Source organism: Sinohyriopsis cumingii, chromosome 1, assembly GCF_028554795.1.
Source record: "Sinohyriopsis cumingii isolate HCF-2022 chromosome 1, ASM2855479v2, whole genome shotgun sequence".
In the NCBI taxonomy this organism is placed as follows: Eukaryota; Metazoa; Mollusca; class Bivalvia; order Unionida; family Unionidae; genus Sinohyriopsis; species Sinohyriopsis cumingii.
The window spans coordinates 24,531,255-24,551,426 of NC_142961.1; the positions used below are offsets into that span (position 1 = coordinate 24,531,255).

At 34.5% G+C, this 20,172-nt stretch overlaps 1 protein-coding gene across 3 annotated transcripts in view; it reads left to right on the top strand.

Moving 5' to 3' along the window:
- Window positions 1–20,172, top strand: part of LOC149806562 (maltase-glucoamylase-like) — a 353,277-nt gene that overhangs the window by 100,295 nt on the left and 232,810 nt on the right. For all 3 annotated transcript variants that reach the window (XM_089954672.1, XM_089954663.1, XM_089954683.1), the window contains 4 exons: window positions 5,463–5,611; window positions 11,371–11,455; window positions 13,329–13,385; window positions 14,264–14,388. In XM_089954672.1, coding sequence (XP_089810798.1) covers window positions 5,463–5,611; window positions 11,371–11,455; window positions 13,329–13,385; window positions 14,264–14,388 — 416 coding nt within the window. The remainder of the gene's footprint in view (window positions 1–5,462; window positions 5,612–11,370; window positions 11,456–13,328; window positions 13,386–14,263; window positions 14,389–20,172) is intronic.

Consider the following 20,172-nt stretch of genomic DNA (forward strand, 5'->3'; position numbering starts at 1 on the left):
AAGTCCTGGGAAGAGATTAAAAAGTGGAAAGTGCTAATAGTTCAATTTCAGTGACCTTATTAACTTTTATTTAGAGGACAAAACTATGGCCAAACCTGTCCTAATGGTCACTTTTGTTCAGAGGTCACAATGGCAATTCTCTTTTGCCCCTAGCAAATTTCCTATATACATATCATGTAATCAGTTATCACCTGTCTTCTGTTGTCATTGGTCATCTGTTTTGTAATGAAGCAGTGGTTTCACCATGCCTTTTGTGGTCATTGGCCATGTGTTTCTTAACCAAGCAGTGGTTTTACCATGCCTTCACAGTCACTGGAGCATATCAACAGTTACTGCTTCAGTTAGGCAAATTTAACTATATTAAATTATATATATGTAAGGTATCCATTGTTTTCACATGACGTCACAAAATGTGTATGCTTCCATATCTGCCATTTTGAGTCCCTAGCCTTGCAAACGGGCACCTAATAACATTGTTCTTCCCACATAATTATGAAGGCAAGTCTCATTTTGTGCGTAATAATATAATAATACATCACATTCTTTTGTGCCTGTCAACCACACGAGACCGAATGCATGACTTTTCTACTTGTTATCTTCAAGTAAAACATATCAATTTCAACCATCTTTGTTATTCTTTCATAAACAAATAGATCGATCAATAAACAAATGCTGCTGATACACAAATGGATACTCAAACAAGTAGAATCATGTAATGATTTTCAACTTTCATGGGCTGAAATCAATCATTTGGCTATCGTTCAAGTTAAAAAGCTAATTGTTGATATATAATTTCACTTTTCTAAAAGCATTTCAGGAATACTTTGTTTTGACATTCGACACAAAGTCATGTTCTGTTACGCATGTGTTTCGTTTTAACACACTGAAGATGAAACTTCTTTGAATGGTTATCGCTTTCATTCATTATTATCCTACATCCATCATTTTCACCACAAATACAATATCTGACCACACTAATTAAATTGGTTTGTCAACTCTCTCTGGCACAAACACCTGTTGATGCGAAAAGTTTTTGTACATAAAAGTTATGGCATAAAACACATGCTATGAAATTTTAATTCATAACTGACATTGTATCCCAAAAATCATTGTCCAGTAATATTCTTTCAAGATGAGAAGCTTAGGGATATGATATGAAACACTTTAAAAATGTAAATATTGTCCGTTTGTAAACAGAAATAACTGCATTTCTATTTCATAGCAATATGCACCATCTTGGTTCAACTTCACTATTCTGTCTTTCGATATAAGCAAGGAAACTTCCAGTTTTAGGTTTATTTTCGTGCAATAGGGCACTTAATTTTAAGTATAATCTATGTATCATTTTGATGAAGTAAATGTCCTTATCAACAGTTAAATCATATTATTATCTTGAATATACATGATGACTAATGTTGACAAAGGTTTGTTATGGACTCAGGATGGTGGTGCAAGGTGCGTGTGCATTGCATTGTGGATATTTGCATACTTAATTGTGATGTCTGTGAAAACAATCCATATTTAGATGAATCAATGTTTAAATGTTTCATAATTTGATTTTACTTACCATAATCTAGTGTTTTTGCCTGTTAATAGGATGAATCTGTTAATTGTTATTTTAAGATTTTGAATCAATGATATCTCTGATGAAAAAAATGCATATAATCTCTGAGTAGAGGTACACTGCACTGGTGATATACCTTATGGTTTAGGTACTGCTAATGATAGCCCCAGCAATCTTCTTTTCATTCCCTAATCATCAAAGGTTGCAATAAAAAGCCATCTGTTTTCTGATCTTGATGAATCTGAGCAACAGGTTAATCATCAGTTGTTTGAAGTGTGACACCTGTTTTCACGCCTAATTAATGACAACTGCCCTTATAAAGAGTGTTTCACAATTACAGGTAAGCTGTCAATTAGTAATTTTATTTAGGAACCACTTTTAATGATATTGAGATAAAGTATTTGCATGTGTGTGAGAAAGAGGGGTGGATAGAGAGAGAGAGAGATGTATAAATCACTACACATGCACATTTGTCATTTCCTTGATTTGATCATGTGTGTGTGTGAGATAATAATAATAATAATAATAATGCCATTTGGTTGATCATAGATAAAGCTGTCATAAACTAAGTTTTAGAGCTGAACTTGCTTTCAGAGGTCACCTATTTACAAAGGCCACTTTTACCTTTTCCAATTGGTGGCTGCTGTAAACAGGTGGGACTGTATATATGTAGTTGTTACAAGAAGTCACAACATGTGATCAGGGAAGTTAGTGTAACATGATGTGGACAGATAGTTAAATGAATGAAAGCATTGAAATTACAATCTGTACTAGCTTGACTGTCAAGTCAAACTGGATGCTGTGTTACATAATGTGCCAGCAGATTAGGGTCTATGTTGTTTGTTTTACTGATTACAACTGAAAGACTGTATAGACCCAGCTCTGTTGGCACATTATCTGATGACAGACCTGGGTGTATGTAGTTTGCAGTAGGACCTGTACATACAACAGGCAGTATGTGAAAATTGTGGTTATTGTGAATGAGAGTCATTTAAGTTTCTCATTTGTTATATTAGTTTCAGGCAGTTTGCCATTGTTGTTGTTGTGGGGTTTAACGCCATTTTTCAGCACACGATAGGGTATGCATGGCGGCCAGTATTAATGGTGAAGGAAGAACCATCGATCCATGAGAAGCTACTGGCAAGCTTTCTCACATACCCACATTGGCTGAATCCTAGACTCGAACCGATGCAGACAGAGGTGAGATGGCAGTGATCCGTAATGGAGAGCACATTAGACAACTTGGCCACTTGGGGCCCCTACGCAGTTTGCATTTCAATGAAGAGGTAATGAGTTGCCTGTAGTGAATAAGTATTTTTTTAAAAATTAATTTCAGATTATAAAAGTACAATTAATGGAACTGGATGATACTTTAAAGGAAATAAATCATTGTTTGATTTGTTTAGTTACTTTTTATGGAACTTTTTAAAAGGTCCTCATAGTCTGAAAATGGGCCCAAATCCCAAACTAAATGTTGTAAATGGATCATAATCCCAATGTAAATGGTGAAATGGGTCTGAACCCCAAGCTAATGGTGTAAATGGGCCCTAATCCCAACGTAAATGGTGAAATGGGTCTGAACCCCAATGTAAATGGTGAAATGGGTCTGAACCCCAAGCTTATGGTATAAATGGGTCTGAACCCCAATGTAAATGGTGAAATGGGTCTGAACCCCAAGCTAATGGTGTAAATGTGCCCTAACCCCAAGCAAATGGTGTATATGGGCCCTAATCCCAATGTAAATGTTGTAAATGGGTCCTAATCCCAATGTAAATGGTGTAAACATGCCATAACCCATTGTAAATGTTAGAAATTGGCCCTAATCCCAATGTAAATGATGTAACCAGGCCCTAATCCCAATGTAAATGGTGAAATGGGTCTGAACCCCAAGCAAATGGTGTAAATGGGCACTAATCCCAATGTAAATGGTGTAACAGGCCCTAATCCCAATGTAAATGGTGAAATGGGTCTGAACCCCAAGCAAATGGTGTAAATGGGCACTAATCCCAATGTAAATGGTGTAACAGGCCCTAATCCCAATGTAAATGGTGAAATGGGTCTGAACCCCAAGCTAATGGTGTAATTGGGCCCTAATCCTAATGTAAATGGTGTAGCAGGCCCTGATCCCAATGTAAATGTTGTAAATGGGTCCTAATCCCAATGTAAATGGTGGAAATTGGCCCTAATCCAAATGTAAATGATGTAACCAGGCCCTAATCCCAATGTAAATGTTGTAAATGGGTCCTAATCCCAAAATAAATGGTGGAAATTGGCCCTAATCCAAATGTAAATGATGTAACCAGACCCTAATCCCAATGTAAGTGTTGTAAATGGAACCTAATCCCAGTATAAATAGTGTAAATGAGCCCTAATCCCAATGTAAATTATATAAAAGGGCCCTAATCCCAATGTAAATGTGTAAATGGACTGTAATCCCAATGTAAATGTGTAAATGGACTGTAATCCCAATGTAAATGGTGTTATGAGGCCCAGATCCATATGTAAATAGTGTACATGGGCCCCCATCCCAATGTAAATGTTGTAAATGGATCCTAATCCCAATGTACAAGGTGTAAACAGGCCCAAATCCCAGTGAAATGGTGTAAACAGGCCCAAATCCCAGTGAAATGGTGTAAAAAGGCCCTAATCCCAATGTAAAATATTTCACTATCATGCAGAATTCTCAGTTTCAGTAATTTACAGCTGTAAATTTTTCACAGTGATATTCCAAGGCCCTATTACCAGTCACTCAATAAAACTATGAAATTTCACATATTTTACGTGATTCATGTTACAATGGAATGACCGAAACATTCCTTGTTTGAATTCAATCATAAGATGATTGTGTGTGAAAAATGTGTTGTAATGCTCAACTTACTGATGTGTACATACCTGAAACAAGTAATTTTAAAAAGTTGCATTTTGTTTGCATTCCATTTGTTTATTCTGTTTATTTCATGTGTGTTCAATTTGAATATTCTGTTTATTTAATTTCTGTTCCATTATCCATCATGAACTAAATCCATGAAGAGATCTTTATTAATTACACTAGTTGTTATGCTTGAACTATCTATTTTGGCCAATTCTCCCTGCCCCATATATGGCAAAACTCAGGATCATGACAAAATAATTGTGTATTTGGTATATCCCATATTTCTTGGAGCATCAGAAAATGCTCTGCATGTGACCAGATTGCAATAGTCATGACAAAAACTGACAAACAAATTCAAGAAATGTATTAATGTAACTTCTACTCTTTATTTATATTTTAACTAAAAGAAAACAGATAACTGATTTTTGAAATGGTGATAGTGATAAAATTTACCACATGTGTCATGACTCTGGTGAACAAGCTGCACAATAACCGAGATGATTTGATGACTGTTGAACAAGCTCCACAATAACCAAGATGAAAGTCAAACAGAAAGTGAAACTACTGATGAAAAATTTGATTACATAATGGCAGAAAAAAGAAGAAAAACATCACACCCTAAGAAAAATTGCTTGAAAATTAAATATTTGCATCAAACAGGACAATCTTCAAGTAAAAAGAATTAATTGGTTTCTCATCCCAATAACATAGAAAATAGACTGTAAATGATATCTCATTATATTATGATATTTGACCTGTTATGATCACATCACTGATACTTTTTTGAGTGAATGGGGCCAGTTGGTCCCTTTTTTGTAAAATCTGGCTGAAACACTGCATAGCAATCACTTTGGCATCTGTTTGTATTTTCATCCATCTATCTATTCTCACTGATTATTGACCTCAGTGTCAATATTTACTGTACATCTTTTATATTTAAATAAAAGACTGATTCAACAGTTTCTTGTTAAAATGATTATGTAGACTGATTTCTCTATTTCTTTTTTTCTCTCATTTATTTTCTAGGACCAGGATCCAGGAGCCTTAGATCCAGAGGTGGCTGAAGCATCGAGAGAGGCCATAGAAACTCGTTACTGGCTTCTGCCTTATCTGTACACACTGTTTTACAGGGCCCATGTTGATGGTCACACAGTTGTCAGGCCTCTTTTTCATGAGTAAGAACTATTGCCTTACAGTTGCTTTTATAGCATGGAGCAGTACTTAATATCGCCATACTTTTCCAAGGGTAAACATATACAGGCCTAAATGTATTAATATTCTAAACATATACAGGCCTAAATGTATGAATATTCTAAATATATACAGGCCTAAAGGAATTAATAATCTAAACATAAAACAGACTGTGTGTATTAATATTCTAAAGATATACAGGCCTATATGTATTATTATTCTAAAGATATACAGGCCTGAATGTATTAATGTTCTAAAGATATACAGGCCTAAAGGTATTAATATTCTAAAAATATACAGGCCTAAATGAATTAATATTCTAAACATAAAACAGCCTATGTGTATTAATAATATTATAAAGATATACAGGCCTATATGTATTATCATTCTAAAGATATACAGGCCTGTGTGTATTAATGTTCTAAAGATCTACAAGACTATGTGTATTAATAGTCTACATATTTACAGGCCTATGTATATTAATATTCTACATAAGTACAGGCATATATATATATATTAATATTCTTACTATCTACAGGCCTATATATATTAATATTCTACATGTATACAGACCTATGTGTATTAATATTCTACATATGTACAGGCCTATGTGTATTAATATTCTAAATGTGTACAGTCCTATGTGTATTACTATTCTAAATGTATACAGGCCTATGTGTATTAATATTCTATATATTAATATTCTACATATATACAGCAGGCCTATTTGTATTAATATTCTACATGTATACAGCAGGCCTATGTGTATTAATATTCTACATGTATACAGCAGGCCCATGTGTATTAATATTCTACATATGTATAGGCCTATGTGTATTAATATTGTAAATGTATACAGTCCTATGTGTATTAATATTCTAAATGTATACAGTCCTATGTGTATTACTATTCTAAATGTATACAGTCCTATGTATATTACTATACAGTCCTATGTGTATTAATATTCTAAATGTATACAGTCCTATGTGTATTACTATTCTAAATGTATACAGGCCTATGTGTATTAATATTCTATATATTAATATTCTACATATATACAGCAGGCCTATGTGTATTAATATTCTACATGTATACAGCAGGTCTATGTGTATTAATATTCTACATATGTGTAGGCCTATGTGTATTAATATTCTAAATGTATACAGTCCTATGTGTATTAATATTCTGAACATATACAGGCTTATGTGTATTACTGTTCTAAATATATACAGGCCTATGTGTATTAATAAATTAATATTTGTATAACTTGTTGCATTCTGTTACAGGTACAAACTCCAAACTGCATTTTTTGATGGATGATGAATGGATAATGTAAATGCTCTTACAGTTTTAATCCATTTTCTCACTTGCACCTCTTTCTTTTACCATCCCCTCCCTGATGCTTGGGAGCTTGCACATTGTAAATCAGGTAGTTTTCCCTCATTCCAAACCTGATCCTTGGGAGCAAGTACATTGTAAATCAGTTCATTTGCAGCCATCCCCACCTTGATTCTCAGAAGCTTGCACATTTTAAATCAGGTTGTTGACGAGTTTTCTCCAGAATTGCTGACTGCATGAAGGTTTGCAATGAGTTAATAAATATTATCATTAAGAATGTTCCATTGGTCAATAAAGCACTTATAGATCAAGTACCATAATCAAGTGCAAAATTATTGAGTGACTTAATTTTTGCAATTGAACTGTGAGATTCTTGCATTGATTATTCATTATTAAAAGCAGTGTACCAGGTGTACTTGGTGACAATGTATGATGACATATGTGCAGTTTGTGGTAATTGGTGGTGATATGTCTCCTGTTTGTACTGTTCAAATGCATACAGTTTAGTTCCATTGTCACAAGACACCAGTGTAACTGCTTTTCATGAAGATAAAGAATATAATGTCTTATCATTACACACTAGAATTTTGATACCACACATGACCCTTCAAAAATACTGTACTATTACTATTGGTGAGGTACCACTTTTTGTGCATCTTATTGATCCCTTGAGCAGCATATATTAAAGAAGCACCCTCCTTTTTTAAAATGTGTTTTATTCCTAGACATCCACAAAATTGTTAGATAAATCAACATCAGTTCTATAGTATGGTAATAAAATATTGGCATTGACATTCATTTGTTTTATTTTAATCCTTTAGAAAAAAAAGTTTATAATGCATACTGTACAGTTTCAGTGCACATACATCTATACAGTATTTGGTAGGTGTAATTTCCATTCATTGTCTTAAATTGATATGTTTTCATATAAGGAAGGATAGAGAGAAATGAGAGATACTGAAAATGATAGGAATGATACTAGTATATGATAATTAAACTTGATACTTATTCTGATAAATTCTGCATTCAGAAGAACCTGTTGTTGAAAAATTTAAATTCTTGTAAAAACACATCTCATTTCATCTATGCAGCTTAATTCCTCCAGTGAATATGACGGTATGATACTCAAACCATTGCATAGAGCACAATTACTAATGAAACACTAGGTATGAATCAGGCTGACTGATGAAACACTAGGTATGAATCAGACTAGCTGATGAAACATTAGGTATGAATCAGACTGACTGATGAAACACTAGGTATGAATCAAACTGACTGATGGAACACTAGGTATGAATCAGACTGACTGATGGAACACTAGGTATGAATCAGACTGATTGATGAAACACTAGGTATGAATCAGACTGATTGATAAATTTTCAAGTCATGTCTGTTGGTTGGAGTTGTTTCATGCATGAGGCATGTTGAAACAAAGGAGTGATTACATTGTTTTGCCATTTAGTTGTCACACTTTGACTGGCTCTAAATACATCCAATGTTGTCACTGCTTGCTAATTTCATTGAGCAAAGGGACAGCTGAGCATGTGTTTCATTCATATGTGGAACTGCTACATTATCTAAACCAGTGGGGATCTAAATTGAATTTTACCACTCTTAAGCCACGTCTTAATGACATAGTATAAAAGTAATTGATGATGCAACTTTAGGAACAGTATGTTAAGGAAGAAATCATATACATGTACTTAACTGATTAGGTTAATCTTCATAGCTGCATTGGGGCCCCGAGTGGCTGAGTGGTCTAAAGCGCTGTCCGTTACAGATCACTGCCATCTCACCTCTGTCTGCGTGGGTTCGAGTCTCGGATTCAGACAGTGTGGGTATGTGAGAAAGCTTGCCAGTAGCTTCTCGTGGGTCGGTAGTTCTTTCTGGGGGTTTTCCCGGGTTCTTCCTCCACCATTAATACTGGCCGCCATGTATAGCCTATCGTGTGCTGAAAAATGACGTTAAACCCTTACAACAACAAAAAATCATAGCTGCATCAGTTTCCTTTGATGTTGAGTGTATGTGATTGATCTTGATTGACATTTGATTTGTGCTAATACAGGTATAATTTGGTTTTTAGCTATCAATGTGACCGTCATTTGTTGTCAGCATTGTTGTTCTTTATATCCTTTGTTCAGATTATTTGGAGAAGTTAATTCGTTACTAAATGTACATATACATACAAATATGCAAACCTTGGCAGCCAAAGCCAGAAATTTAAGTACCCATTTAAATGTCTTTTTTTCACAAAACTACAATAATTGAGACCCACAAAAATAAGTGATACTACAGTACTATAAGTTATAAGGGCCAAGATTAACACTGATCTACTTATGATCCTGAGATCAATGATTTTGTTGATGGATCACTAAAACCCCAGTTGTTACTAATCCTTTGAAGCAGGGAAAATGATCCCCATGGTCACTACCATAACATTTAACAAGATTTCTTATGTTAGAATATATTAAATACATGAGCTTGCATTCGCTTTAATTGTTAATTGAACTGTTTATTGTGTTAATTCAGCACCTACCAACAACCTGTACTTGATGAGGTACAGTAAATGCTCACAGCTACAATGAACTAGTGTTAAAGCACTCATCCAAGCATGAAATAAATTAGTGTGAATATTGTCAAAACAGCAATTGTGCAGGCAGAACTCACCTGGTGTACTGGCTCCATGCACTGATTTCATTACTGATGATATATGATTTAAGGTATCAGGCAAGCATTGAGCAATTGGAAAAGGTCTTGTTCATCAACTCAGTGAAAATGAACATGAATTTCAAGTTTCAGTGAATTTTGTTTGTGAAATATCTATTTTTTTGAGTTGATGTTAATTAATAATAATGTTGATGTTAACTGGCTTCTGTTTGAATATGGGTGGACCCTGAGTGGCCTAGTGGTCTAAAGCGCTCTTCATTACGGATCACTGCAATCTCACCTCTGTCTGCATAGGTTCGAGTCTCGAATTCAGCTAATGTGGGTATGTGAGAAAGCATGCCAGTAGCTTCTCGTGGGTTGGTGGTTCTTTCCGGGGTTTTCTCAGGTTCTTCCTCCGCCATTAATACTGGCTGCCATATATAGCCTATTGTGCGCTGCAAAATGGTGTTAAACCCTACAACAACAACAACAACTGTTTGATTTTGGCAGGATTGTGGTAGGTTTGGGACAAAATGCTTATTTTAAGCACTGTATGGGGTCTTATAGTTAAAACTGTTCCCATATAAAAATTACACACTAAAATTTGAAAATCTCTTTGTATGAGAATGCCCAAGTTTGAATTCCCTTCTCTATGAAAATTCTGGAGGAATTGAGGATATTTGTTTACTGTGACATCTCTATGGTCTTAAACTAAGTAAAAGAAAGAAGCAAAACCATGCTGAGTAAAAGTAACCAAAATAATTTATTTCTCTTTGTTACCAAGCACAAATTTAAGAGCAACTTATGTATTGTGAATCCAATCCCAAAGAATCACAAGTCAAAAATGATATAGTGTTCTGAATGAATTCCAATATTGAATATGCTGAAGTACCAATAGACTTTAATAGGTTGATGTACCAACAGCCTTGATGTATCACAATGATATAATCCAGAATGTCTTTGAATAAATTTACAGTAATCACAAAATTGTGTTTTAGGCCAAAAAGTCAATGATCACTTTGAAATTCCAATGAATAGTTGTAATAAATGATTATTCTCAAATTATATCTGAACACAGCAGTAAATGATTGCACAGACTGAGCTTTAAGGACATCTCTAGAACATTCTAATTTGGTAAATAAGGTTAGGCCTTGAACTCAATTTCAAGTATCTTTAAGAAAAAGATTAAAGTCAGGTAGGTCAGAAATCTACTCTCAATCATGGACAAAGGTCAAGCACACAATATAAATGTAAAATAAACATAACATTACTTTAATTAATCCTTATATAATTGTTCCCTCTAAAACAAAGTTAAATTTTCTTCCATTAGTTTTCACACATACTTTATTTTTAGGGATAACTATTGTATATGTTCAGAATATTTGATTTGTTGCAGTTACAAATTTAGCTATCATTAATTGCAGTTAATTACAGATAAGTTTACTGTAAAAGTGCAGCACTGAAACAAACAGTTTGTGTTTGTCAAAGGTCACCAATATATGTATAATTTAAATGTGATCATAAAGGTAAGTATTACATAATTCAGGTATTTAATATATCATCATTCAGTTCTAATATTCAATTGAATACAAAAACAATATTGTTTGTCATATTGAAGAAAAATTAATCATCAGTGAGATGAAGTTTATCAGATTTTGGGATCAGATTTTCTTTTGTTATTATATATGGTTTAAAGTCAAATAAATTCTTTTTAATTTAAGATATTCTCTGAATTCATTTTGGATTTGTTTTTATTCAGGTTCCCTGCTGATAATCAAACATATGGAATTGATCGTCAGTTTTTGTGGGGTCATGCTTTGATGATAGTGCCTATACTGGAGGAGGTATGATTATGTATCTGTCTTTAAGTCTTACAATAATTCTGTTTTATCTTGTAAACAGACCTTTCATAGCTATCCATTAGGCCATCCCAAACATTCTTTGTTTTATTTGGTAATCAGACCCTTCCATTAATATCTATCAAGACATCTATAATCATTCTTTGATTTGATTGTAATCAGACCTTCCGTTGATGTCCACCAGGCCATCCCAAACATTCTGTGTTTTATTTGATAATCAGACCTTCCATTGATATCCATCAGGCCATACCTAAACATTCTGTTTTATTTGGTAATCAGACCTTCCATTGATACCTATCATGCCATCCTTAAACATTCTCAGTTTTATTTGGTAATCAAACCTTTCATTGATATCCATCAAGCCATCCTAAAACATTCTCTGTTTTATTTGGTAATTAGATCATCCATTTATATCTATCAGGCCATCCCTAAACATTATCTGTTTTATTTGATAATCAGACCTTTCATTGACATCCACCAAGCCATTCCTAAACATTCTCTGTTTTATTTGGTAATCAGACCTTCCATTGACATCTGTCAAGCCATCCCTAAACATTTTCTGTTTTATTTGGTAATCAGACCTTTCACTGACATCCATCAAGCCATCCCTAAACATTCTCAGCTTTATTTGGTAATCAAAACCTTTCATTGACATCCATCAAGCCATCCCTAAACATTCTCTGTTTTATTTGGTAATCAGACCTTCCATTTATATCCATCAAGCCATCCCTAAACATTCTCTGTTTCATTTGGTAATCAGACCCTCCACTGATATCCATCAAGCTATCCCTAAACATTCTCTGTTTTATTGGGTAATCAGCAGTTCCATTGGTATCCTTCAAGCCATCCCTAATGATTCTTTGTTTTATTTGGTAATCAAACCATCCTTAAAATTTCTCAGATTTTTTGGTAATCAGACCTTCCATTGCTATCCTTTAAGCCATCCCTAATGATTCCTTGTTTTATTTTGTAATCAGATCTTCTATTGATATCCATCATGCCATCCCTAAACATTCTATGTTTTATTGGGTAATCAGCAATTCCATTGGTATTCTTCAAGCCATCCCTAATGATACTTTGTTTTATTTGGTAATCAAACCATCCTTCAAATTTCTATGTTTTATTGGGTAATCAGCAATTCCATTGGTATCCTTCAAGCCATCCCTACTGATTCTTTGTTTTATTTGGTAATCAAACCAGCCTTAAAACTTCTGTTTTATTTGGTAATCAGACCGTATCCAGCAAGCCTTCCCTAAACATTCTTTGTTTACCATCATCTGGCCAACTCATCAAAATTGCTGTTACTTTTATCCCCCAGTTCTGTGGAACTTTTTTATGTCAGTTTTGCCACTGCAAATTATGCAGAAGTCTTTACAAAGATCCAGCAGGCAAAATAAAATGTTATCTACTAGCAGACATCATAAAATGTTATCTATCAGCAGACATCATAAAATGTTGTCTACCAGCAGACATCATAAAATGTTGTCTACCAGAAGGCATAATAAAATGTTATCTACCAGCAGACATCATAAAATGTTATCTACCAGCCGACATCATAAAATGTTATCTACCAGCAGGCATCATAAAATGTTATCTATCAGCAGACATCATAAAATGTTACCTACCTGTTGCTAGAACTTCAGGATTGAAATACAGCAATTCAAGAAATTTTAAACGTGACCTCAGTTCATATTCTGCAGCTGCTTTAGTCAAAGGCTGTACTTATTTCCTTGTCAAGTCAGATCAATATATTTCAGTTCAGTAGAATTAGAGAGTTGGATATGACTATTTTTATTGCTTAGAATAATCTTTAAATTATAATTTATTGATGGTTATTTTTTTATAAATGCTATTTCAGCAACAGAAAAATCTTAGTTTCTATCTTCCTGAGGGCTACTGGTACAGTTGGTACACTGTGAGTATTAATACCTCCTACCCCCAGTATTTCTATCTTCTTTATCAGTTCCTGGGGTGGGGATTTGGCTTGAATAAAGTCCTGTCTGTATCAGTGTCAGAATATGTCCATGATGGGACAACCATGCTCAGGATGAGGAAGCGAACAAAACCCATTTGGATTAACTTAAACTTGAAATAAACAATGTCAAAGTACATAATGTATTTATGTGTTTATTAATAATTTATCCCAACTTTAAAATTAATACTTTGTAATATATTTTAGCTGATATTTTTATGCATGACTTGAACTTAATTTATGTATATAAAAAGTTCTGATAGTTTATGAAATTCTAAAGGTAGATACTTTTGAAACACATAATGCAAACTCATCACCTTTACTACATGAACTTTACTACATCACCTGTACTACATGACCTTTGCAACATCACCTTTACTACATGACCTTTGCTACATGGGGTTTGTTACATGCCCTTTGTTAATGAGAATCTGTGGCCCAGGAATGAAAACCTTGGTTGTAATAAACTTTGATTTACATTAGCTTGTGGGTTTTGAAGAAAAAAAATTCCTTTGCAAGCCTTTTGATGGAGTATATTATTGGGCTGTGTATTAGTTCTACTTTTCTTTACAATAATTTAAGTTATACAGCACATACCTTTGCTAACCTTTGTGGATTGCCTGCACTTCAGATAAGGAAGAAGCCTATTACTTTGGGAGTGAAAGGTCAAGGATGCTGACTCAAAGAAGAAAATTGATTTCTGCACAATAACATTAATTTTTCATTCACACCTGGACCAAGCTTTATAGATACCTTGAATCTGTGCTATCTATTGACAAGAATGGCAAAGTATCAGAAAATTTACTTGACTTTTCCTTCAGGGTGATCGTTTTATTGGCCCACTAAATAAAAACATTCCTGTGAATGGTTCCTCCAAGACTGAGCTTTTTGTTAGAGGAGGTACTTGTCTGCCACAGCAAAGACCAGCTAACAACACCCATTTCAGGTAAGAAGTATTTGACATTGTGGGTTTTTTGGTTGCATCAATGAGCTCAAAAGATAATCAAATGATGGGAATAATGATCAAATCATGGTAACTACTTAAAACTGGTTAGATTGTAAATAACTTGGAGAGAACTCCATTCCATTACAGACTAAATTGTGTGAAAAGGACTACGTTTGCAATCAAAATCATGAAAGTTGTAAAAACTAATAATTTCATTTCTATCAGTCCAAGAATGGAATATAAAAATTAGATGCAAATGATTATCAAAAGTTACTGTGAAAAATCCAGAATTTAAAAACTTTTTTTTTATAAACATGGCCAAAATATTTGTCAGTAAGATTTGTTATCTTAAAATTTCTTCCAATGAATCATGGTATGTAAGTATGCAAATAAGACAGCAGTTTCCTGACCAATTTGTTGACCAAAAGTTTTATCATAGCACTTGATTCGGACTCACTTTTTTGGAGAAACAAATGTGTGACATAGATTTGGTAATGTCTTCTGCCTCAACTGTATATAACTTTTGCATAAGGATATAATTGATAAAATAGTGTACCACTGAATTGTTGCTTTATAAAGATAGTCTCAAGAATGATTGTTTACATTGTATCTGCTTACACTGTGTCAGCATCTTGACATGAAGCTAGTCTCAGACCAGGTTGTTTCCCTTGGATTTGTTTACACTGTGTCTGCTTCTGGACATGAAGCTAATCTAAGACCAGGTTGTTTCCCTTTGATGTACATTCACTGTGTTTCCTTCTTGTGGCTTGAAGCCAGTCTTAGGCCAGGTTGTTTCTGTTTGATGTACTTACACTGTGTATGCTTCTTGACATAAAGCTAGTCTCAGGCCAGGTTGTTTCCCTTGGATGTGCTTACACTTTACACTGTGTATGCTTCTTGACATAAAGCTAGTCTCAGGCCAGGTTGTTTCCCTTGGATGTGCTTACACTGTGTCTGCTTCTTGACATAAAGATAGTTATTTGGAGTACAGTAATTATTTCATATGTCACATGGACATTTAAATAGTATACTGATAGTTTGTGTTTGTTTTAATTGATGGATTGTACTATACAACTTGGCCATGTTTCTCTATCAAATACATTACCTGATCACATTAACATTAGAAAATTACTCTGGGCCACCTCCAAATCCAACCCTCCCTGAAAGATGAAAAAAAAATGTTTTCTATCTAAATATTATACAAAGGAAAAGTAACTCATACAAATTAACTCTTGTTTTTGCCAGGTGGCCATCTTTACACCAGATGATTAATAGTTTCAACTTTCAATTGCAAATGTGAACAGTGCATCTGAAGAACCCATCACAATTCATAATAAGTTTTGTCCATCCTGGTGTATATAACAGGTTCATTTTACCTGTTGAAATTATCCATATTTTGCATCTTTTACCAGTTCTTGTTATCCATGTGTAATGGATCAGTAACAATTGTACTGCACCATTGAAATTTGGTTGAATGATCATTTATAAGGTCATGTCAGTAATGTGAGTTTGTTAATTTGAATAATTTGTATATTTTTTGGATGCTCTTGTTTGCTTTTCATTATAGAGACGTCATTCAAGTGCAAGAAGTGTAGACATTTTAAAATTGTGGAAGACAGCCATAAGACATGCCTTGCCTGAACAAAATGTTCTTCCTTTCTTCCTTACACCCATGTAGTGTGTGTGTTATGTTTGCCCAAGGGCAGGGTCAGACATCTTGAAAAGTTAACTGAATGGCCATGAGAAAAGAGCATGTTCTAAATCTTCCTTGTGAAGTATTAAGCATTCATCTGAATTCAAAATATTTTATCAGTTTTATTGTGAACAGCAATATGCCACTCCCATCCCTGATAAAGATTCCTAAAACAGCACCAGTGGTGAAGATTATTTCAGGTCCACACCAATCAATTCCATTCAAGCTAGACTGGAATTGCATATGATGTGCTTTGACTACAACAAGATCCATCATTTAGGATGCTGATGTTTCAGTTGGATGAAATTTGGACCATTTGTAATCCAGTTAGGCATAAGTCTTTATCCTTGTGTGTGCATGAACATTTAAACAGGCATGCAGGATTACCTTCTGACTCTGCTCGCTGGACTGGCCTGCAAGTTATATTTACATGGTGTCCAACCAGTCCTGCCATCTGGACAACCAGTGTACAGTTACAGCAGTCATGAATCTATCATTGAGGTCTGGTGAACAGCACATCACAAAACATTTCCTACAGTGATTGCATCTTTCAATCTGCAGACCATACATGGCAAACTGGCATGACAATTGGATCCTTCTTTCAGTCTGGCATAATTGAGTATGCCTGACCAGTATCCCCCAGCTGGACCACACTCCATGATGGACATGACTTGTCTGGCCCTACTAGCATATCAGACAAGTAAACTATTTATTTTATACAGTAGTGATGATTTGGCATCATCACTCCTGTATGGAATGCCAAACCTTGGACATGCAGCATAGAGGATGAGGACACCCCTCTCAGTTTGATTACGTGGACTTGCCTTCACATTCCTATCCAACTGTAAAAAAGACAGAATTCACTTTTAATGCAGCAGTCATAGAGATATACAGAATTTTGCCTCTGTTAAAGTACCCTCTTGTCCTCTTCCATGGGCAGCCAATACTATATACAAGGGCAACAATACTGCATACAATGACAGCCAGTACTACATACATGGGCAGCCAATACAACATACAGTGGCAGCCAATGCTACATACAGTGGCAGCCAATGCTATATACAAGGGCAGCCAATACTACATACAAAGGCAACAATACTGCATACAATGGCAGCCAGTACTACATACAAGGGCAGCCATTACTGCCTACAGTGGCATCCAATACTACTTGCAGTGGCAGCCAATGCTACATACAAGGGCAGCCAATACTACATACAAGGGCTGTCATTGCTACATACAGTGGCAGCCAATACTACATACAAGGGCAGTCAATACTACATACAAGGGCAATCAATACTACATACAGTGGCAGCCAAAACTACAAACAAGGGCAGTCAATACTACGTACAAAGGCAGCCATTACTACATACAAGGACAGCCTTTACTACATGCAAGGCCAATCAATACCACATAAAAGGTTGACCATTACTGTATACAAGGGCATCCAATACTACATACAAGGGTGGCCATTACTACATACAAGGGCAATCAATATTATATACAAGGGTGGCCATTACTACAAAAAGGGCAATCAATACTACATAATTTGCAGCCATTACTACATACAAGAGCAGTCAATACTACATTTAGTTGCAGCCATTACTATATACAATGGCAATCAGTACTATATACAGTTGCAGCCGATACTATATACAGTGGCAGCCATTACTGTATACAATGGCAATCAATACTATATACAGTTACAGCCAATATTACATACAATGGCACCAATTACTACATACAAGGACAATCATTACTACCTTATAAGGTCAATCAGTACTACATAAATTGCAGCCAATACTACATACAAGGACAGCCATTACTACATACAAGGGCAGCCATTACTACATACAAAGGCAGCCATTGCTACATACAATGACAGCTATTTCAACATACAAAGGCAGCCATTACTACATACAAAGATAGCTAATGCTACATACAAGGGCAGTCATTACTACGTACAAGGACAGCCATTACTAAATACAAGGGCAGCCATTACTACATACAAAGACAGCCATTACTACATACAAAGGCAGCCATTACTACATACAAGGGCAGCTATTACTATATACAAAGGCAGTCATTACTACATACAAAGGCAGCTATTACTACATACAATGACAGCTATTACTACATACAGTGACAGATATTACTACATAAAAGCACAGACAGTACTACATACAAGGACAGCCATTACTACATACAAGTTCAGACAATACTACATACAAAGGCAAGGCTTTTTGTTTGATGAAGATAATGAACATTGGTCCATCCAAATTTTACAACATTTATCAAACAAGTTACTGGGCATCTGTCACATAAAATTTGTGACCCCTGTAATTCAAGAGCCTTCTTTTTGGTGAATAATTTATATACAACCTTGTCACCACACAAATCACATACCAATGTTTTCCCTAAATAAAGATGTTACTGCTGTAACATGTTTTCTTCATTCTGTGATAAAGTGGCAATGCCACATCTAAGTGGTCAGGAATGTTGTGTTGACTTCCTTCCTATTCAAAATTGCCTTTCTCGCAGTCTTTAGCCTAGATGAGAAGGCCAGAAGTTACCATGCATTGGAATCAGTATGCCATATTGCCAAGGTAGTCAATAATGATGTTCACCACATGAAGGCAATGTTATAATCACTTTTTGTAACCTCAGCTTCATTAGAAGAGACATGCTGCTGCAATCTTTTTCTCATAAACTGCACTATATGGAGACCATGCCATCATCTTTGTTTCCACCCTTCTGTGTGCTGGTTGAATTGAGTATGTGAGAAAACAGGTGGCATGGGGTTTCCCCTTAGGCTCTCAGTTTAAGTTCCTACCTCTGTGCAACAACTATTTATTTCTTGCTTCATCAAAGAAGCCTTCAATTCAGAATTGTCATATAGTCTGGCAAGCTGAATAAATTTGTACTTTTTCAAGGACTCTAACCCTTTCATGTTAGGATTTAAAATTAAGATCTTGACTTTAGATTAAATTGTAAAAGCTTGTTGGTTTCACTGAAGATTTCTCAAATATCTGAAATTTAATTACCAGGAACTAAAAACAATTCTGAAAGCAAGTAAATTTAAATTTCAAAAACAAGTTGAAGTTTTCTGATAGATTTTAATGAAATTCCTATCCCGTATAAGCCAGCAATTTTTTTGTTATGACTTTATGGGCTGAAACTATGCAATAGAAAAGAGCAAAGAACAACAAGTTTAGTAAAATTAAGCAAGCAATTTATTTGCTTAGAATACTAAGTGAAAGTCCAAAAGCACAGAGTATTCAAAATGAATTCCAACGGTCTTCTAAATGAGTTCCCATCTTTGAAAGTGCTGATGTACCCAGAAACCTGGAATAGTGTTGATAGTTTGATGTATCACAGTGATGTAATCCAGATTGTCTGTAAATGCATTCACAGTAATCCCAAAATAGTGATTTAGTCCTAAATTATTAATGAGCACTTTGTAATTCCAATGAATAATTTAAATGAAAGATTCCTCTCAAATTAAATCTGAACACAAGTGAAGTTTAATAAGGAATAAAGAATTTCTGTTTACTTCTCCAATATATAAAAACATAAGACAATATGGGGGTCAGGATGAGGTTTATCATAATGGAAATTTCTATCAAACTGGAAACAAAACTTGTTTCTGGAATCTTCTACAGTCAGAATCAAAGCTGTATTTAGAACTTAAAGTAAACATGTTTTTATCCACAAATAATAAAAATCAATATATAATCTACAATCATAGACAATAATTAGCTATGCAATATATTGTTTATAAAAAAGACATTAGTCAGGTATACCCAAACTACAATTATGCACAAAAATCAATCACACAATACAAATTAAATATAAATAACATATTTGTGAATAAAAGCTGGTACACAATGCAGATTTTACCTCGTACAAATAGCAAAACAAAGTTTTTTGGTAATTTTTTAATGCTACTAATTAGTAAATTATTCTTATAATTTGTCATCACCGGTCACTCTGCTAGTAAGCACTGTTTTATTACATTACTATTAATGACTTTTACTTATAATTGGGGTCATCTTATACTGTTTCAATAAAACTATCATTAATATGTAGAATAA